Here is a 17927-nt window from a genome sequence, read left to right on the forward strand (position 1 = left end):
TTTTTGGTTGTCACATTGGGAGGAGGATGCTACCAGCATCTAGTGAGGAGAGGCTACTAAGTACTAAACATTTTGCGATGCCAGGGACAGACTCCCTACGACAAAGAATTAACCAATCCGAAGTGTCAACAGAGCCGAGGCTGGGAATCTCTGGTTAACCTTACAAAGAAAGAGGTTTCTTGAGGATCCCTATTAAGTTGGGGGAAGGAAAAGGCAAGGTGGGGAAGTCGGCATCCAATCTGCTGTCTTTTGAACACAAATCCTCACTCGTGTGATGAGGAATGTTTACTGATTGGTGACTGACTCTGTTTATTGTTGGTCTGTAAAGGAAGTAGGAGCTTTATGACCCTAACCAGGAACTGCTGGCTTTGTTTGCTCTCCCTCTCTTGAGCTGTCCTTCTGTATATTGTTTCTACCCTGACTTCATTCTTTGATTCTAAAGCGGTCAGGCGAGTCCTGATCTGGATCTTGAGTGAAGGCTTGAGTCCTGGCTGTTCAGACATGGCTTGTAAGAGGCGGGATTTTGGAGATTGCTAATTCTGGTAGTGGGCAGTGTGGGGGTGGTGGGAACAATTTTACTGAAATGCTGAAGCCAGGGTGCCCCTCCCTTGTGCCTTCCTTAAATTGGGAGAGGACAATAACAAGGGGGCCTCTGCCACCACTTTGGAGAGAGATCTGCAGCAAGGGAGGGCTTGTGTGAGGCATGGGGTGGCTGACATGTGGAAGCCCAGGGATCCCCCCACCCTGGCACCCTGCTAACATAGCAGAGGTGGGGACATGGGGCTGTTCACTGAGTGAATTCAGCTAGAATCTGGAGGCAGGAATTGGGCTTAATTGTGGGGTAGAGGGATGGGAAGGAGACACATCTGTGGAGACTGGTAGCATGTCCCAAACAGAAAATATGGACTCAGATGGAAAGAACAAATGAGAGTCACAAATTTTGGCTTTTTTTTTTTTTTTTTTTTCCCGTGTAATTTGGAAGAGACTTGTCCACTGTCCTATCTAAGGAAGCTTGTTGCTGGTGCAAAAGGACATTTAATTCTCATAAACACTCTTGCCATCTTTCTACATAATGGTTTTACAGCTCTCACATTTCCACAGGATTTTTTTGAATGGACCACTGTTTGATAACTCTTATGGAATGGAATGGAAATGGAATACTGTTCTATTTTAATTATCAAGGAAATTATTTGTATTTAAAGTCTAAAGCATACTTTTTCTTCTGCCTGAGGTCTGGATCTGCCCTGGATTGGGTCTCTAGATTTCTTAGCATCAGCTGTAGTGGAGATGAGCAACAGGAAGACTCTCCTGGACAGCCAACTCTGGACCCACACTGGAAACTCACTTCCTAAATGACACGGAGCTAGAGGCCCTCAGATTGGAAACACCTTTCAGGCAGCACCACGGGAGTCTCTATTTAAACAGGTGACCTTGCGGAGAGAGGCTCCAGATCCCATTACCGACTGCCCGGCTGAGAGGCAGATTTGTTTTTATGAGCTCTCAAGGCACACATTGGGGGCCTGGCGTAAATATGGAGAGAACTCGCTGAGACCTTGCTCCTTTTACACCTATTATAAAGAAAAAATTATGCACAGGCTTTTCAAGCATAACTGCTTAAAAATAGCAAATGGCCAGTGAGCAAAGTGGTCATCGTTCCAATAAAGTTTTAAATATATTTTATCTTGGGTGGGGGGATAAAAAAAAAAGAGTATCTGATATTTCAGCCCTCCTGCTTCTTTCAGGGAATGGAGGAAAGAGGAAAACAGCTGCTTGTATATGAAGGCGTTTAAGGGTCAAATATTGCTCTGCCCAGTGGTGCTGACATCACTTAACTCTCCCCAGGAGAGGGGCACTGGCGTCATTGGCTGGGCTGGCCCGCGCAGGCCTGAAGATGGGCCGGCCCCAGCTCCCATTCTGTTTCTCCTCGAGCACCTACAAGGTCAATGACTGCAAATGAACGTAGCAATTAAGACTCTAAAATTTTGTTTTTATTGGCTTTTTCAAGAAAAAAAATTTTTTTTTCACAATTTATGAAAACACTGTGGAGCCAGTAAGTTAAGATGTAAATGTGAGTTTCAAACTTTGCATAGTCATTAGGTTAATCATTAGTCATTTGTGGTTGACAAGGAGGGTTATAATTTGACACCTGGCAAAAATCAAGCACATTTCAGAGAATTTGGAACTGGGAAATGAGATGGAAAAAACACCCTTTTTTCCCTAGGAGGTCCCATGAAGTAACGTTTGCAAACCACTTTTCTCTCCATAGAAGCAAACTGCCCGTGATTCAGGGCTGTGATGTTTCTCCATCTCTGCCTGCTGGACACCCACCCCCCCTTGAGCCTTGTAAGAACTGGCCAAAGAATCCAGCTCAGGAGGTTCCCAGAAGTGAACCTCCGGGAGTTAAGAGAAAAGAGATAAATAACTTCTCAATTTGATGCTCAAGCAACAAAAAGACCACCGGAAAGTTTCAGTGTCGATTCAGAAGATGTTTTCTGAAACATCATTGAGTCATGGGAGAGAGGAATTTTAGAATGACAGAATACTGAGTTCCTAGCTTCTCCATAAAATTCCAGACTTTTCTTCTGTCCGCTCTCTGTGGCCACTTTCTTTTGTGTGATCAAAATATCGACCCCTGAGTTTGTATTTTCTGACCTCCGACCTCTCACAGGTGTTCTGGCTCATTTCCTGAGAGTTATGTTTGATTTGGGAATGCTTCCCTCTTTTCTTCCATTCCCTTGTTACAGTTTGAAACCTGGAACACCCGCATATAAGACCCCGACTATCTCCCCGTGCTACCCAAAAAACACTCTTAAACGTTCTCTCAGAACTTGGCAAGCATCTGGACAGGGACAGTTTTCTCACACTCTGGGAAGTCAAAGTGCACAGCAATAGTTCTCTACACCAATTCTTTAACCTGAGGATAAATTTCAGGATCATTTCTTGTTCTTTTTTCTTTTTCCTATGTAAAACAAATAGTTTCCCTATTGTAGTACTAAAAGGAAATCAAATAAATAACCTACTTAAGTTTTTAGTATATAACAAGAAAATAGAAATGCTAATCTTGGATTCTTCAGGCCCAAACAAACATCAGCCAAAATCCAAAAATTATCCCCAGATTGTTGCTTCAGAAGCAGTGCTTAACATTTTCTTAATAAATTCCTCCTTCTCACTCATTCTTTCCCTCCTCCCCCCACTCCAAGATTCCAGAAGAGACTAGAAAATAACACTTTTGGAAATCATGCCTTGTTTTTGTTTTGAAATGAAGCTAGAGCCCCACTTGACACTACTATTCTATTAATCCTGGTTGTCTTTAAAAACGAAAAAGCTTAAGATACCTAATAAATCTTAATAAAAAGAGATTTCTACACTTTATAATTCATTAAGAGGTCAATTACTGAAGTGACAAAAGAACTACCTTAAGGAATGCAACAGGCTCTGCTTACTCCACTTGGCATTATTCATTAAAACACACACACACACGCATGAACACATTCACACAAAACATCAAGCATCCAGACTAGCTTCATTAAGTTGTATAAGTAAAAATAAGATTATATGCACTAAAAACATTTCCTTAAGGAGTGTCCGGGTTGGCTTCATGGAGCCCACCTGTCACCAGCATCATACCCCCCACCAATCCACACACCACCTGGGAGAGTGAGTTCTTCTCTTGCCTAGCTTAGTGGATGAGGGGGTCATCCGTGCACTGAACTAGAAGAAAGATGCTTAAACCTTGGCAGAGGAGAATACATGGGATTGAGGGAGACTCAACTATCCTGAATCCAGGTGCCAATTTCTCCATGGCAGGATTAGTAATACTAAGAGCAGCTGGTACAGAGGTCCTGGAAAATTCACTGGCACCAAGCAAACACACGAGTATCATTTCTAATTCTCTGTGGTACAAAACTATAAACCACAAGTTAAGCACTGAAGAAAGAACAGCTTAGACTATATGAAATGCTCAGATTATGCAGCCAAAGAAATATGTGAATTCCATCAAGTATGTGAATTGCCTTTGTGTGAAGCCTGGCTCATGATTAGAGAAAAAGTCAATCTTAGTATTTTTGTTTATTTTTTCAAATACATAATTTAAAAAATATATATGTAGTGTCAATTTTTCAACTATCATCATTCAGTAAGTATTTATTGAGCACACTTTGTGCTAACACTGTTCTAGACAGGGCATACCTACATCAGTGAACAGAGAAATAAAGTACTTGGCTTATAGAAGCATACATTCCACTGGGGGGTGGACAAGGAGTTAATGAGTACACAAAGACATCAACTTGATGAAATCATAAGGCTAGAGCAAAGGTAAATAGGGTAATGAGAAAGAGAGAAACATGGGAGGCTATGTTAGATGAGGCGGTCAAAGAAGATTCTCAGAGATGACAATGGAGCCTAGGTATGAAGGTTGAGAAGGAGCTAGTTTTATTCCAGGAAGAAGGAATACCAGGTGCACAGTTCCTGAGACAGGAGAAAGCTTGGCATGTTCAGGGAATAGAGAAATCCCACTGCTGGATATATTCTAAGATCACATTTTTAAAAAATGAAAACATGGCTTTGGAAACAGAACATCATATTGGTTAAGGGTATACCCTTAACTTCCAGGTAAAGAATCAAGTCCCAGAGCAGTTCCACTGACTCACATCTGGGGCCAACAGCGTTGAACTGGAACATTGGTCTCCTGTCTTCATCTTCCTGCATGATCTGTTGTCTCTCTGAGTTGATATGTGTTAATGACATTCTCCCTTGACACTATCTGCCAAGCCAGGAAAGCCTGTGCACAAAGGGATCGTCTCTGCTAGCTTGTCCTTTCAGAATGAAAATGGGTCAGAATTCTAACCACCTCCCACTTTAGAACATCTAAAAAAACAACAAAAAAAATCCATCCTTTTTTCCTTACATGTACTTGTTACTTTTTAGAATTTAAAAGGACACAAATAGATGACTTACACTCTAAAGCCTATTTTTTCTTTGAGTATTCAGCAGTATTGAATTAGATCAGAAAATGAGACTTTTACCATGATGCACTGTGTTTTTTTCACAAAAAAGAGAAATAAATATCCCAGATAGATTTTGATTACTCAAAGTTGAGGATATTCAGTTTACATTTCAATTATTTTTGCTATAAAAGGAAAGTATGTAACTTTTTAGGTAACTACAAAAGTTTTACCGGAGAAAATATTCAATAGCCCCCAAATGGGAAAATTTTATTCTGTAGGAACTTGGCTCAGAGTATGCAGAATTGCATCCAGAGAATATGCAGCTCTATTTATCATCTTGCAAACTTCTTCATTATGTCAAAACTAAATCTCAGCTGTGCCCTGACTGCAAAGCAAAAGCAATACAGGCTATTTTAGCCATCTCAACAAGAATATTTTGAGAATTAATCAATTTTCCAGAAATGTTAAGCAATTTTATCAATTTTTGGTCAAGGTTCACAGTTAAGATACTACATTATCAGCCTTGAATTTATGTTTGTCTAAAGAAATTTATGATTTTTATTCTTGCTTCACAAAAAGGAAAAACAATCTTCTATAGTATCCATAACCATATTTTTCAGCTGTACTACAATCCCAACAATTCAGATTTCATTAGGCTTGATTCCCACTATATGCTCAACTCAAAAGCAGCTTTCCCATGGGCATGGCTTGAGGTTCTAAGGTTCAGCTCACAGTTAGAGCTTTCTCTTCTCAAACAGCTTCTTTCTCAACACTTTCAAGTTTTCTCACGCTACAGGAAGAGCTTCTTCCATGGTACATGACATTTAAAGAATATTCCAGTCCTTCTGAGATAAGCACCTGCTCTTTTTTATAAATGCAGAAGAGAAGAAAGTTGATAAGACTGTTGATAAGACAATTTAATTTTCAGTGGTGGCAGATTGCTTAGAGCTTAACTAAAAATCATTTAAAATATCTCCAAATAAAAGCAAACATTTTGAACTTTTGCTTTACTTATTGAATTTAGAGCTGGGGCTTATCTCAAAAAGGCTTTGAATAGCCACTGAAAATAGACATGGAATTAGTTCCAAATTCTCTACCCCCCCCCAAAACTTGTACTTAAAATAGAAGATTATCTGAGAAAACTTTATGATTGTATAAAAAACACTTAGAAAAATATCCCATTTGTTTTTAATTCAAAGTAATCCCAAATCAGTTTATTTTGTTCTTATTTTACAGTCTTATTAAATTCTAACAACCTAAAATTGGAATTTAAAATGGCTAAGGCAAAATATATCATTATAGGGGAAAGTGTGCTGGGCATTGGCTAAATAAGCAGATTAATGAAACTGTTGAAAATTTATAAACAATTGGATAAAACTCTGGATGTGGCCAGGGATTGGAGGAGAAACAGAGGAAATAGTTTTCATGCTGATGCTCATTTTAGAAGTAATTCACTTTCCCATGACAAAGATAAGAAGCCATTTAAGAGTTATTTACCTTTCAGTTTAGAAAAAGAAAAAGAAAGATGTCTGGAGAAGCCCATTGACAGGCATGAAGAATGCATAAGCACTTTGCCTTCTCATCCTCTCGGCTGGGATCATCACAGGAGAAGCTTTTGCAGTTAAGCAGAAGGAAGAAGGAAGGAAGAAAGCTTTTGCAGTTCTATCAAAACAGAACACGTGTTATATTATTACCTAAGGGAGAATCTTCTAAGCTCATTTAATTAGTTGGGGAATAATAGCTACTGTAATTTAAACAAAAACCAAATCTTTATTTTAAAAATTTAGACAAAAACACAAATGAGAGATTAAACACTTTACAAAGGTTCTACAATGTGAGTCATAAAAATAGCATGCTCCTCTAGGGAGTAATTTAAAATAAAAATTCCATTTATTAAAAAAAAAGAAAAGAAAAAGAAAAAAGGAAAGAAAAAAATTAGAAACAAGAGTTCAAGATTATAAAGTGAGTTACAGTTGATTTAACATAATTGAACTTTGTTATTTTATGTGGAGGAAACTGAGTGGATTTTTTTTAGAAGAAAGGATTTCCTCTTTATTAATAAATCTGAAAAGTAATTTTAGCATACAGTAGCAAGATTATTCTCTATAAGATCTTCAGGACCAATTTTCCTCCCAATGTCTCAGAGCAACAGGTCTCTAGGTATCCTCTCATTCTATCTCCTTATCTTTGGGCCACTGGAGAAATGGTTAAAAATACTTATTAGCAGCAAAGACTGACATGTACCTAGTACTCTCTATGAGTAAGAAAACTATTATAACCAACCCATCCTAGGGCCTGGCTTTATGTTCAATGGGAAGGACCACTAAATGTGAGGGAGGGAAAGGCTTTCTACTGTGAATCCTTATGGGTATTCTAATACAACACTTGTTATCCCAGAGAGGCAGAACATTGTCGAAGTAAAAATCCCAGCAGTAGGGGCACGTGGGTGGCTTACTCCGTGAAGCATCTGACTCTTGATTTTGGCTTAGGTCATGATCTCAAGGTCCTGAGATGGAGGACTGCACCATAACTCCCCCCCATGTCTGCCTCCCCTGCGTGCTCTCTCAAACAAACAAACAAACAAACAAACAAAATTCCCAACAATAATATTAACAAAATATCTTCATGAGGTCATGGCCTATTATCCCTAAACTCTCTGCTTTTCTCCAGAAAGTCAACACCAATCTAGAATTTAGACATGCAGCATTCTTAACAGTACACAAAATAGGATTATTTTCTCTAGTTTTAAGATTATGCTTAGGTTATATCATCTTTTTAATTTAATCATTATACAAAGGTGGGACCTTTTAGTTTGTCATGTACTCAATGATGAATTTGATTTGTAATAAAGCACTTAGGTGGGAGCAAATGGCATTTTGTTTCATTTTATTTTTATTTTTATTTATTTTTTTTAAAAGGAGGTGTTTCTGTTTCTTTTTTTTTTTTTAAAGATGTATTTATTTATTTATTTATTCATGAGAGACACACAGAGAGGGGGAGAGAGAGAGAGAGGCAGAGACACAGGCAGAGGGAGAAGCAGGCTCCATGCAGGGAGCCCGATATGGCACTCGATCCCGGGTCTCCAGGATCCCGCCCTGGACTGAAGGCTGCGCTAAACCGCTGAGCCACCTGGGTTGCCCATCATTTTATTTTTAAAGATTTATTTAGGGGCACCTGGGTGGCTCAGTGGTTGAGTGTCTGCCTTTGGCTCCCTTCAGGGAGCCTGCTTCTCCCTCTGCCTACTTCTCTGCCTCTCTCAGTGCATCTCTCGTGAATAAATAAATAAAATCTTTTAAAAAACAAATAAAAAGATTTATTTATTCATTTGAGAGAGAGGGCACAAGCGGGAGGGGCAGAGGGATAAGAAGAGAGAATTTTTCCTTTTTTCTTTTTTTTAAAAGATTTTATTTATTTATTTATGAGAGACACACAGAGAGAGGCAGAGACATAGGCAGAGGGTGAAGCAGGCTCCTCACAGGGAGCCTGATGTGGGACTCAATCCCCGAACTCGGATCATGCACTGGGCCAAAGGCAGCCGCTCAACCGCTGAGCCACCCAGGCGTCCTGAAGAGAAAATTTCAAGCAGACTCCATGCTGAGCTTGATCCCACACCCCGAGATCCGGACCTGAGTTGAAACTGAGAGTTGAGTGCTTAACCAACTACACCAACCAGGTGCCCTGCAAATGGCATTTTAAAGCACATATTTATTCATTTATGTATTTATAGCAGTTCTACGACGTAATATGCAGAGCATAGTTAATTTTCACCTCTATCCCTTTCAAATATATAGTCCATCTTGTGCACTGTTTTTGATTTGATTATGTTAATAAATAAATCTTTAATGATGGCTACATGGAAAAGAATGACAATGCAGAATTGCAGTGTGCTCATTACTTAGTACTTTATTGCTTTCGGTAACTACAAAAAGACATTTCAGTTAAATAAAACAAATCCTAGTATGATCATGCAACCTCAAAAGCAAAGTTGGAGTTACATACACTCACATGTATTCGGGGATATTGTGACCATTTCATACCATTGTATGTTGCCATTGATATATTGCTACAATGACAAAGTCCCAATCAAAATATAGTTTATAAAAATGTGGTTCTACTCCCTTGCTTACTTCACTTCAGACACATTCTCTCCATGGTTAGAAATAAGCCATGACAGTGGTCTAGCCCTGAATTTCTACGGATGATGGGAAATCAGGCATAACCATAGTCTAACCCTGAATGTGATCTTAATGTTTTATACCACGGACAAATCGTTAACATATGGAAATAACTGTCTCGGCTGCTCTGCTAATTTTTTTTTAATCCTATAGACTCTACTGCTTCCACTCTATACTCCATCCTAATTTTTCCCACTGCTCTCTTCCTACTTTGAAAGGATTCTTTTCTTCTTTTTTTAAAAGGGAAAAATATTCTTTGTTCCTTGTTTCCACCCTGCTGTTCTGTTGGCCCGAAAGGCTGCTCAATGTCCCTTCTCCAACCTCTATATTAGGCATTCATTTTCAAGTTCACAACTGTTCCCTCTCTACCCTTGCAAAGGGAGGCTGTGGATGCTCCTCAGCTCTTAGCTCCTTGTTCTCTGTTGGGCTCCCCACAAAGCAGCCTCTCTTCACAGCCATCCTCAGATTTCTCTTTTTAATAAAATTTGTGGTGGGCTCATGCCTCTAAATCATTTTTATCTATCACAGCCATTTACCTTCCCTCTGCAACAACCAATGCTCAATTCTCTCCCATCTTCTGGCATTGATTTTTGCTTCTGGAACCTCACTCAGTAGGACAATATGTGTTTATTTTCTGGCCGTAGATAATACTCTCACAAACCACAGAATGAGCTCTGCAAGGGAACCTCTTCCTTCCACTTCCATTCATTACTAACAAAGTGGTTTATATAAATGTAACCAAGGAGAAACACAGGTAAATGAGATGTATAACACACACACACACACACACACACACACACACACACACACAGAGAGAGAGAGAAAGAGAGACAATAAGAGAGAGAAGGAATTCTTTACACAAAGACTTTACAGAACAGCCTATAAGGGTATTTAGCAATGCTTCCCAAATGCTGACCCAGTGACCAGTCTGGACTCGCTGCTTAAGACTCACCCAGGAGGGTATTAAGCATAAATGTTGATAGGCTCCACTCCTAGAGTTTTGGATTCAACAGGTCTGGGGTATGGGAGCCACCAACACAGAGTGTAAATCAATCTCAACCCCTTGAGTAAAAGCCCCATAAGCACATATAACAACATGTGGATGCCAAGTTTTCAACCCATGTGGGTCTTTAGAATTCACAGTGATTAATATGTTTTGAGAGAAGTATGATAAGACTGTTCAGTGCAAGTTAAGTCCTGATGGGAGGAAGGATGAAAGCCAAGGTATGTACCAGCCTGTCCACTCACCAGCAGCCTGTAACTGTGTGTCTGTAAGGAGATGTGAAAATGCCTCTCCCCTCCTTGCCTTCCCCGGCACCCACCAGAAAATGTGCCTTGCAGTAATTTGACAGGGCGTGGTTTTAAAAGATCAGTCCTTACAGGATCAGTAATTTATTTAGTTTGCACCTGATTTATGCCTCATTCGAAAATGAAATAAAAGAGAAGTGATTAAAAATGACTGAGGGTGAAACAGAATGAACATCTCAGTACTTCTCTCTTCCTGAAGCACAATGAGCCATTTCCCTTTATGGGAATAAAAGTGTGAAAGGGATGTAAGCTAAAACCCCCTTGGACTGTGACAGGGATAAATCTTTGGGTATTCTGATTGCCACTTTCTCCACATAGGAACAAACTTTCAAATGCATATGTAGTAAAATTCCCTCCTGCCTAGGACTCTGCTTATTTGCAATGATCAACCCATTCTAAGCAAGAGTATTCTTCTCACTAAGGAACCACAGGGCCACCTCTCTTTGCCCTTAAAGAATTCCTTTCCCATTGCATCCCAGGCCTGTGCTGCCTCATGCATTAACCACTAGACTCCTGTGGCTATGGAGCATTTGAGATGTGACTGACTAGTCAGTATTGAGATGTGCTCTCAGCATAAAATATGCACCAGATTTCAAGGTCGAGTATTTTAAAAAAGGATGTAAAGCATCTCATGAATAATTTTTATACTGATTAGCATGTTGCTCTGACAATGTTTTGGACATTGGAGGTTGAACTGGATATATTGTTAATATTCATTTTACCTGTTTCTTTTTACTTCTTAAAATGTGGCTATTAGAAAACTTAAAATTATCTATGTGTCATGCATTTTATTTTGATTAGCCAAAACTGTCCTAGATAAAGTCCAGCAGTTTGCTTCCCATCTCAAAGCTTGTCACACACACTTTCTGGGCACCTTCGGTCCCCTGTGCTGCTTCAAACGCCCTGCTCTCATTTGGGCATTCCTAGTGGAAACCCTCTCATCTCACTCTTCCCCAACCCAGTCTCTGGAACTCTACCTCAAGCTTGACATGTTTTTGCCCACCACCCTATCAAATGATTTCTCCTCTTTCATTTCAAGAGACTCTTACTTCCCATCTTTTGTGAAATCTTACGTTTTTTAAGGAAGACAACTCAGCTGCATATTATTCACTTTCTAGACATTGGCCATAGAACTCATAGGGCTATTATTTCTGATTGCTACCAAGTACTCTTTTATTCATTTATTTATCAGCATTTGCTGGGTACCTCCTGGAGGCCAGGCACTGTGCTAGTTGTGGCACACAGCCCTAAATAATGTCAGCACATAGCCCTAAAATGATATGTGGGATGATGTCAACAGGAGCACAGAGATGAAACTGATGCTCTCCTGCCCTCAGACCCAGAAGGACTATCTACTTGCAAACACCCTTCTGAGAAAAGATTTAAATGTAGTGCTCATATAACAACAAGTCTTCCGGCTTGGAAACTTGAAACCGCCTGATTCCATATTAAACATTTCCCCTCTCCCACACTTTTTAGTCTCCCTTGTGTTTCCCTGACTACCTTACAAGCCCCATTTGTCTCTGTCATCCCCTTCCCTTTGCTGACACAGTATAAAACATCACATAGGCATCTGTACATACAAACATCATTTATGTGTAGAGACCCTCATTTATTTCTCACAGTAACATAGATACCATTATTGTTCCCTTTTAAAGCTTGGGAAATGTAGGCACAGGGAAGTCTAATACCTTACCTGATGTTACACAGATGTTAAGAGAAGAAGCAGGATTTGAACCCAGGCTGCCCAAACTCTACAGCCAGAATTCTTAATTGTCAGGTCATCAGAGAATCTCAGAGAGTACACACAAATGCCAAGACCCATGTAAGCTTGAAGCCACTGGGGCCATCTGATGCCAAATAAAAGAAGCACCCCCCCCCCCCAGGTGAAGCCTATGCAGGAAAAGAAAAGCTAAAGGGAGAGATGAGGAGAGAGAGAGAGAGACAACGAGAGAGAGAGAGAGAGAGAGAGAGAGAGAAAGAGAGAAAATATGAGAGAGGAGATATTACTGATTATTTTATTTGACTCCCTGGAGTACAAAGCTAAAAACTACCTGTGGTCTTCCTAGTTCCTAGTTATACAAGTGCACAGAGTCTTTTGTCATTTGTAGTTATGCATTCTTAACCAGAGGATACAAAGTTCTTTGTATACAAACTATAAAAGAACTATGAGGGATCCCTGGGTGGTGCAGCGGTTTGGCGCCTGCCTTTGGCCCAGGGCACGATCCTGGAGACCCGGGATCGAATCCCACATCGGGCTCCCGGTGCATGGAGCCTGCTTCTCCCTCTGCCTGTGTCTCTGCCTCTCTCTCTCTCTCTGTGACTATCATAAATAAATTAAAAAAAAAAAAGAACTATGAAAGAGTATATGTGTATGTTTCTAGGAAGAATCTCAATGCAGAACTTGGTTCTACATAACTGCCATGTATACAGCATCTTAGCCAAATCTCCTCTGCTAAAATAAGGTGGGGACGTTTAGAACAAGGCAGTTGCTTACATTAGGTGTATTCCTGGAGCTATGCTGATATGAAGCAGAATATACTATTTCTTATATAAAGGGAAGTGCCATAGTGCCTAAATCTTTTCATAAAAAGTTTATAGATTATAACTTCTAATCATCTTTTAAAATGTAAATTGAGTGCTTATTAAACATGCCAAATTGAAAATGCATGCTTGAATCCTAAGTGTCCATCAGTGAATGAATGGGTAAATAAAATGTGGTATGTATATGCGCGTGTAATTACATTGTATATGTACAATATATATGTACACACAAACACTCCCTTGTGTTTCCCTGACTACCTTGCAAGCTCCCTTTGTCTCTGTCATCCCTTTCCCTTTGCTGACACAGTATAATAAAATACCATCTAGGCATCTGTACATATGAACACCATATAAGTGTATACTCTCATTTATTTCTCACAGTAATGTAGATACCATTATTGTTCCCATTTAAAGCTTTAATGTTCCCATTTAAAGTTCCCATATACAATATGCACTATATACAATGGATATTATTCAGTCATAAAAAGAAGGAAATCCAGTCATTTGAGACAACATGGATGGACCTTGAGGGCATTATGTTTAGTGAAATCAGACAGAAAAACAACCACTATATGATCTCACTTACATGAAATTGGGGGGGGGGGGAACGAAATTTATAGATAAAAAGAACAGGTTGGTGGTTGCCAGAACCTATGGGTGGGGAGTGGGTAAAATGTGTGAAGGGGGTCAAAAGGTACAAGCTTCCAGTTATAAAATAAACAAGTCCTGGGGATGTGATGTATAGCATGGTGACTATAGTTAATAATACTGTATTACATACTTGAAAATTGCTAAGAGAGTAGATCTTAAATTTCTTATCACAAGAAAAAAATTTGTAACTATGTATGGTGTTAGATGTTTACTAGACTTATTCTGATGATCATTTTCCAATCTATACAAATATTGAATTATTATTTTGTATGCCTAAACCTAATGTTACGTTATTGATATTACATATCAATAAAAAAAAGAAAGAAAGAAAATGAAGGCTTATGTCAGCTCTTTCTCCAGACCTCACAGTCCTGGTTCTGTTTTTCTTTAGACCCATTTCTTGCTCCTTCCTTGTTCTGCTCTGCTTTACTATACAGAAAGATTGCCCTCTGCTAGGTTGGGCTTCTTGACTTCCAAAGTTCAGCAAATAGAAGCAAAGGTGGAAGACTGAAGATTGGGAAGAAAGGAGAAAGTAGAGGATTTCTCTCCTTCCCTGTCTGCCTGAGGCAGTGAAAGTGGCAATTGGGGGGGGGAGGGGCTCCAGCTATACTATACAGATCTACTGTGGTTCTAGCTTCCACCAGGTAACCTTGGCCCTTGGGCTTGTGTAATACAGTCACCTCCCTTTGCCCTCAGCCTGAGGTAACAGAATTGATCATTTATAAGGTGAAAAAAAGAGAAGAAGAAAGAAAGAAAGAAAGAAAGAAAGAAAGAAAGAAAGAAAGAAAGAAAGAAAAGAAAGGAAAAAAGAAAAGAAAAGAGGGAGAAAGGAAGGAAGGAAGGAAGGAAGGAAGGAAGGAAGGAAGGAAGGAAGGAAGGAAGGAAGGAAAGAAGGGAAATTCCTGTAATGGATGAGTTTGGAAATGCATTTTTACACTGTCATCTTTCTTCAGCAAAGAAAAGAATTAGGCACAAATAAAATCCAAAAAGAAAAGACTAAACTCCAAGAAGTAAACACTTATTTTGCTATACTTCAGCACATGAGATATTCTTGAAAACGAACCATTTCCATATTCAGATGAATTCACTGTACTACCCTCCAAGTAATAATATCCAAAGAGAGGACAAAACACCCCACAAAGTAACTTTGAAGGAAGTGAGGTTTGGTCTGGTGTATGCCACCCCCCATTTTGACAATGCCACCAACAACTTAGAATCCAGTGCCCTTGATGTCATTAAGGAAACTGACCTGCTAAAATGACTGTTACATGGTTTCATATACTATCTCTTACAGTTCATAGTTTATCTTATTTAGAAATATAGTCATCTCCTGTCCAATATAACTGAGAAGAGCTTTCAGCATCTAGTCTGTCCTGTCCACGCCCTATCACCTGTTTGTTAGTACCCAGTGAGAAATGCTACTAATCTTTGCACGTTCTACTTCTGTTGCAAAGTCAGTTCCATGTTAGTTCAGACTTTCAGTTTACTCTATGATTATGAGTCTTTATTCAATATACTTTTTATTGTTATGCAGGCCAAATACCATTCTATATCCATTTCCTTCTTATTCAGGGTATCTGGAAGAATTATATTTTCCCTCCCCACTGAAGTTAGACAAGAGCATGTGACTAATTCCAGTCACTTAATACTATTTTCATGGAAAATAGCTATGTAACAAAGGAGATATAAAGCCCCAGTAATGTGGCACATCAATTTCAAGAAATATTTTATTCAAACCCAGTACCATGAAATAATACAGTTTTTGAAACTTATTGTGATGAAATTCCTATTAACTGAGACTGTGAGCTCTTTGAGGACAGTTCATTTGGAACCCACACACACTAGATGCTTAATAAGTGAATGAATGAATGATTAAGTGAATGAATGAGTAACTGTAATTTCAATATCATGTCTTATTTAAATCATTCTTATTTCTCCTCTATGCTCATTCAAACATTTTGCTAATTTAGGAAATTATCCTTAAAAAAGACAATTTATTCCTTAGTAAGACTAGCAATAATATTCTGGCTTTTCAGTTATCATGGAATCTAAGAAGGAAAGGCCAGTGTGCTTTGTTTTCTGTTTTTGAACCCTATAAAAACATGGTCCAGGGAGTTCATGCAATGGTATATTTGAATGAAATTTGTGGTTTTCTTTCTCTGTTTGGGTTTGGTGATTTGAAGCTGTTATGGACTGAACATTTGCATACTCCAAATTTATATATCAGAGCCCTAACCTCCATGCAATGGTATTTGGAGTTGGGGCCTTTGTGGAGGTAATTAGGTTTGGATGATGTCATGAGGTTAAATGCAGTGGAGTCTCAGTGATAGGATAAGTGCTGTTATAAGTAGAGGGAGAGACAGCAGAGCTGATACAATAAGAGCTTGATATAACAGGAAGGTGGCTGTTTACAAGTCAGGAAGTGGGCCTTCACTAAGAACCAGACTCACTTGCACTTTGATCCTTGACTTCTCAGCCTCCAGAACTATAATAAATGTCTGTTGCTTAAGCCACCAAGTCTATAGTATTTTGTTACAACTGCCCAAGCTGACTAAGACAGGGGCCAAATTCTCATCTCCTCTATCTCTTTTAAAAATGTAATACTATTTGCATGTTACAGCCACTGTCCCTTGCTTTCAGCAGCCAGCTTAAGATTCTGCCGCGTCTTTAGGTAAATTAAGCAACATGTCCATTCAATGATCAGTCTGACATTTCAAGCATTTTTTAACTTTGATTTGTTCGACCACCATTGTTGAAAGGCACTATTTGCTATGGAGCACCAACCTAGGTATGGTTATCTTCGGTTTTATACAATGCAAGTAAATGAAAACTTTCACTCAATTCTAACAGCTTCTAATTAAAAAAAAAAAAAATAGTTCAGTAATTCAGTTAGATTTAACTTTTAAAAAAGTTCTCTAGATCATATTAAAACCCACATGATTTTCTGTTACTTGGTAAATAGATTTAGTACATTGTCCTGATTTGTGTCGCCCCTTAAGAGCAAATCCACTTTCCTAGAAATATTGCATTTTGCATTGGCAAACGGTTGTAGGAACAAATTCTTTAAGCACCATTTGAGAAGTTAACTTGAAATTTTGGAGTCTCACACCAAAATGCTGACTATTAAATAGCAATCTGTTACAGGCAATGCCAAATGAAGCCTGCTGTCATAATTCACTAAGGTTTAGTTTTTGCATCATTATGACAAATTTACTTCACTTACCAGCTTAACCATAAATCATACCTTATGGTTGTCATGTGAAGGCAGTAAAATATCATATACCTTTAGACAACCTCTATTCAAAAATGCTTTTCCCTGTTCACATTTTATCTGTCAAATAGTATTTTCTTTAAGAAGTAAATATAAATGCCATTATCGGGAGAAGTTACCTTGCCTAGGACAAGTTCTAGCATTTAGTGTTCTGACAGATCTTAATTTGGACATCAGCCAAAGTCAATAAAACTTGTTCATGCAGAACCTTACCTGGTTTTCACCACATCGAGGGGGTGCATCAGGCAAATTTCTACAAGACCTGAAAAAATGATAAAGAGAAGTCCAATAAACACTTATGTAAACACTGGTTCTTGTTTCCTTGACCCCATTGATTTCTCAAGCATGAAGATTCAAATGAAAACTTGGGGCTTTGGAAATGACAGCTAGTAGCTAGAGACTAGTAGCAAAAGACAAGAGTGTAAGTAAGCGTGGAGGTGGGGCTGTAGGAGGAAGAAAATGAAAAAGGAATCAGATGTCCGAAATTCTAGTCATCTAAGGCAGGTATGATTGTGTACCATTCAAGTACAATAGATAAGTATATGTCAAAGGAAGAGAGGAAAGGAAAGAAGGGAGAGAAACTCTTTTGGCACCTCTGCCACTGCCCTCACAAATCATAGCTTCAATCTCAGTAAATATCAAATAAAGATAATGATGCCTGTTATCTCATTAGGTAGCTATGAAGATCCAACGCACATTTAATACATTAATAGCCCAATAGAGAATGTGTATTAAGTGTTCATGGCATGCTGGACAATATTCTAAAAGTACTTAGATTATCTTGTTTAATCCTCACAAGAGCTTGTTGTGATAGGAAGTATTATTATCCTCATTTTACAGATGAGATAATTGAGGCACACAAGATTAAATAACTTGTCTAACATCTCACAGCTAAGGAGTATGTTGTGGCCCCATAAAGCCCCTGATCTTAACCACTGAACATCAATAAAGAATGTCTATACTTTCTTGCAAATCAATTGTAAAGCCCACCTCCTGTTGTCTAACTGAGCAGAGAAGACCGCTCAATTACTA

General features: G+C 38.9%; 1 protein-coding gene across 10 annotated transcripts in view; it reads right to left on the minus strand.

Moving 5' to 3' along the window:
• Positions 1–17927, minus strand: part of SLC25A21 (solute carrier family 25 member 21) — a 470013-nt gene that overhangs the window by 167528 nt on the left and 284558 nt on the right. For all 10 annotated transcript variants that reach the window (XM_049113067.1, XM_049113063.1, XM_025443799.3 and 7 more), the window contains one exon: positions 17109–17157. In XM_049113067.1, coding sequence (XP_048969024.1) covers positions 17109–17157 — 49 coding nt within the window. The remainder of the gene's footprint in view (positions 1–17108; positions 17158–17927) is intronic.

This window comes from Canis lupus, chromosome 8, assembly GCF_003254725.2.
Source record: "Canis lupus dingo isolate Sandy chromosome 8, ASM325472v2, whole genome shotgun sequence".
NCBI lineage: Eukaryota > Metazoa > Chordata > Mammalia > Carnivora > Canidae > Canis > Canis lupus.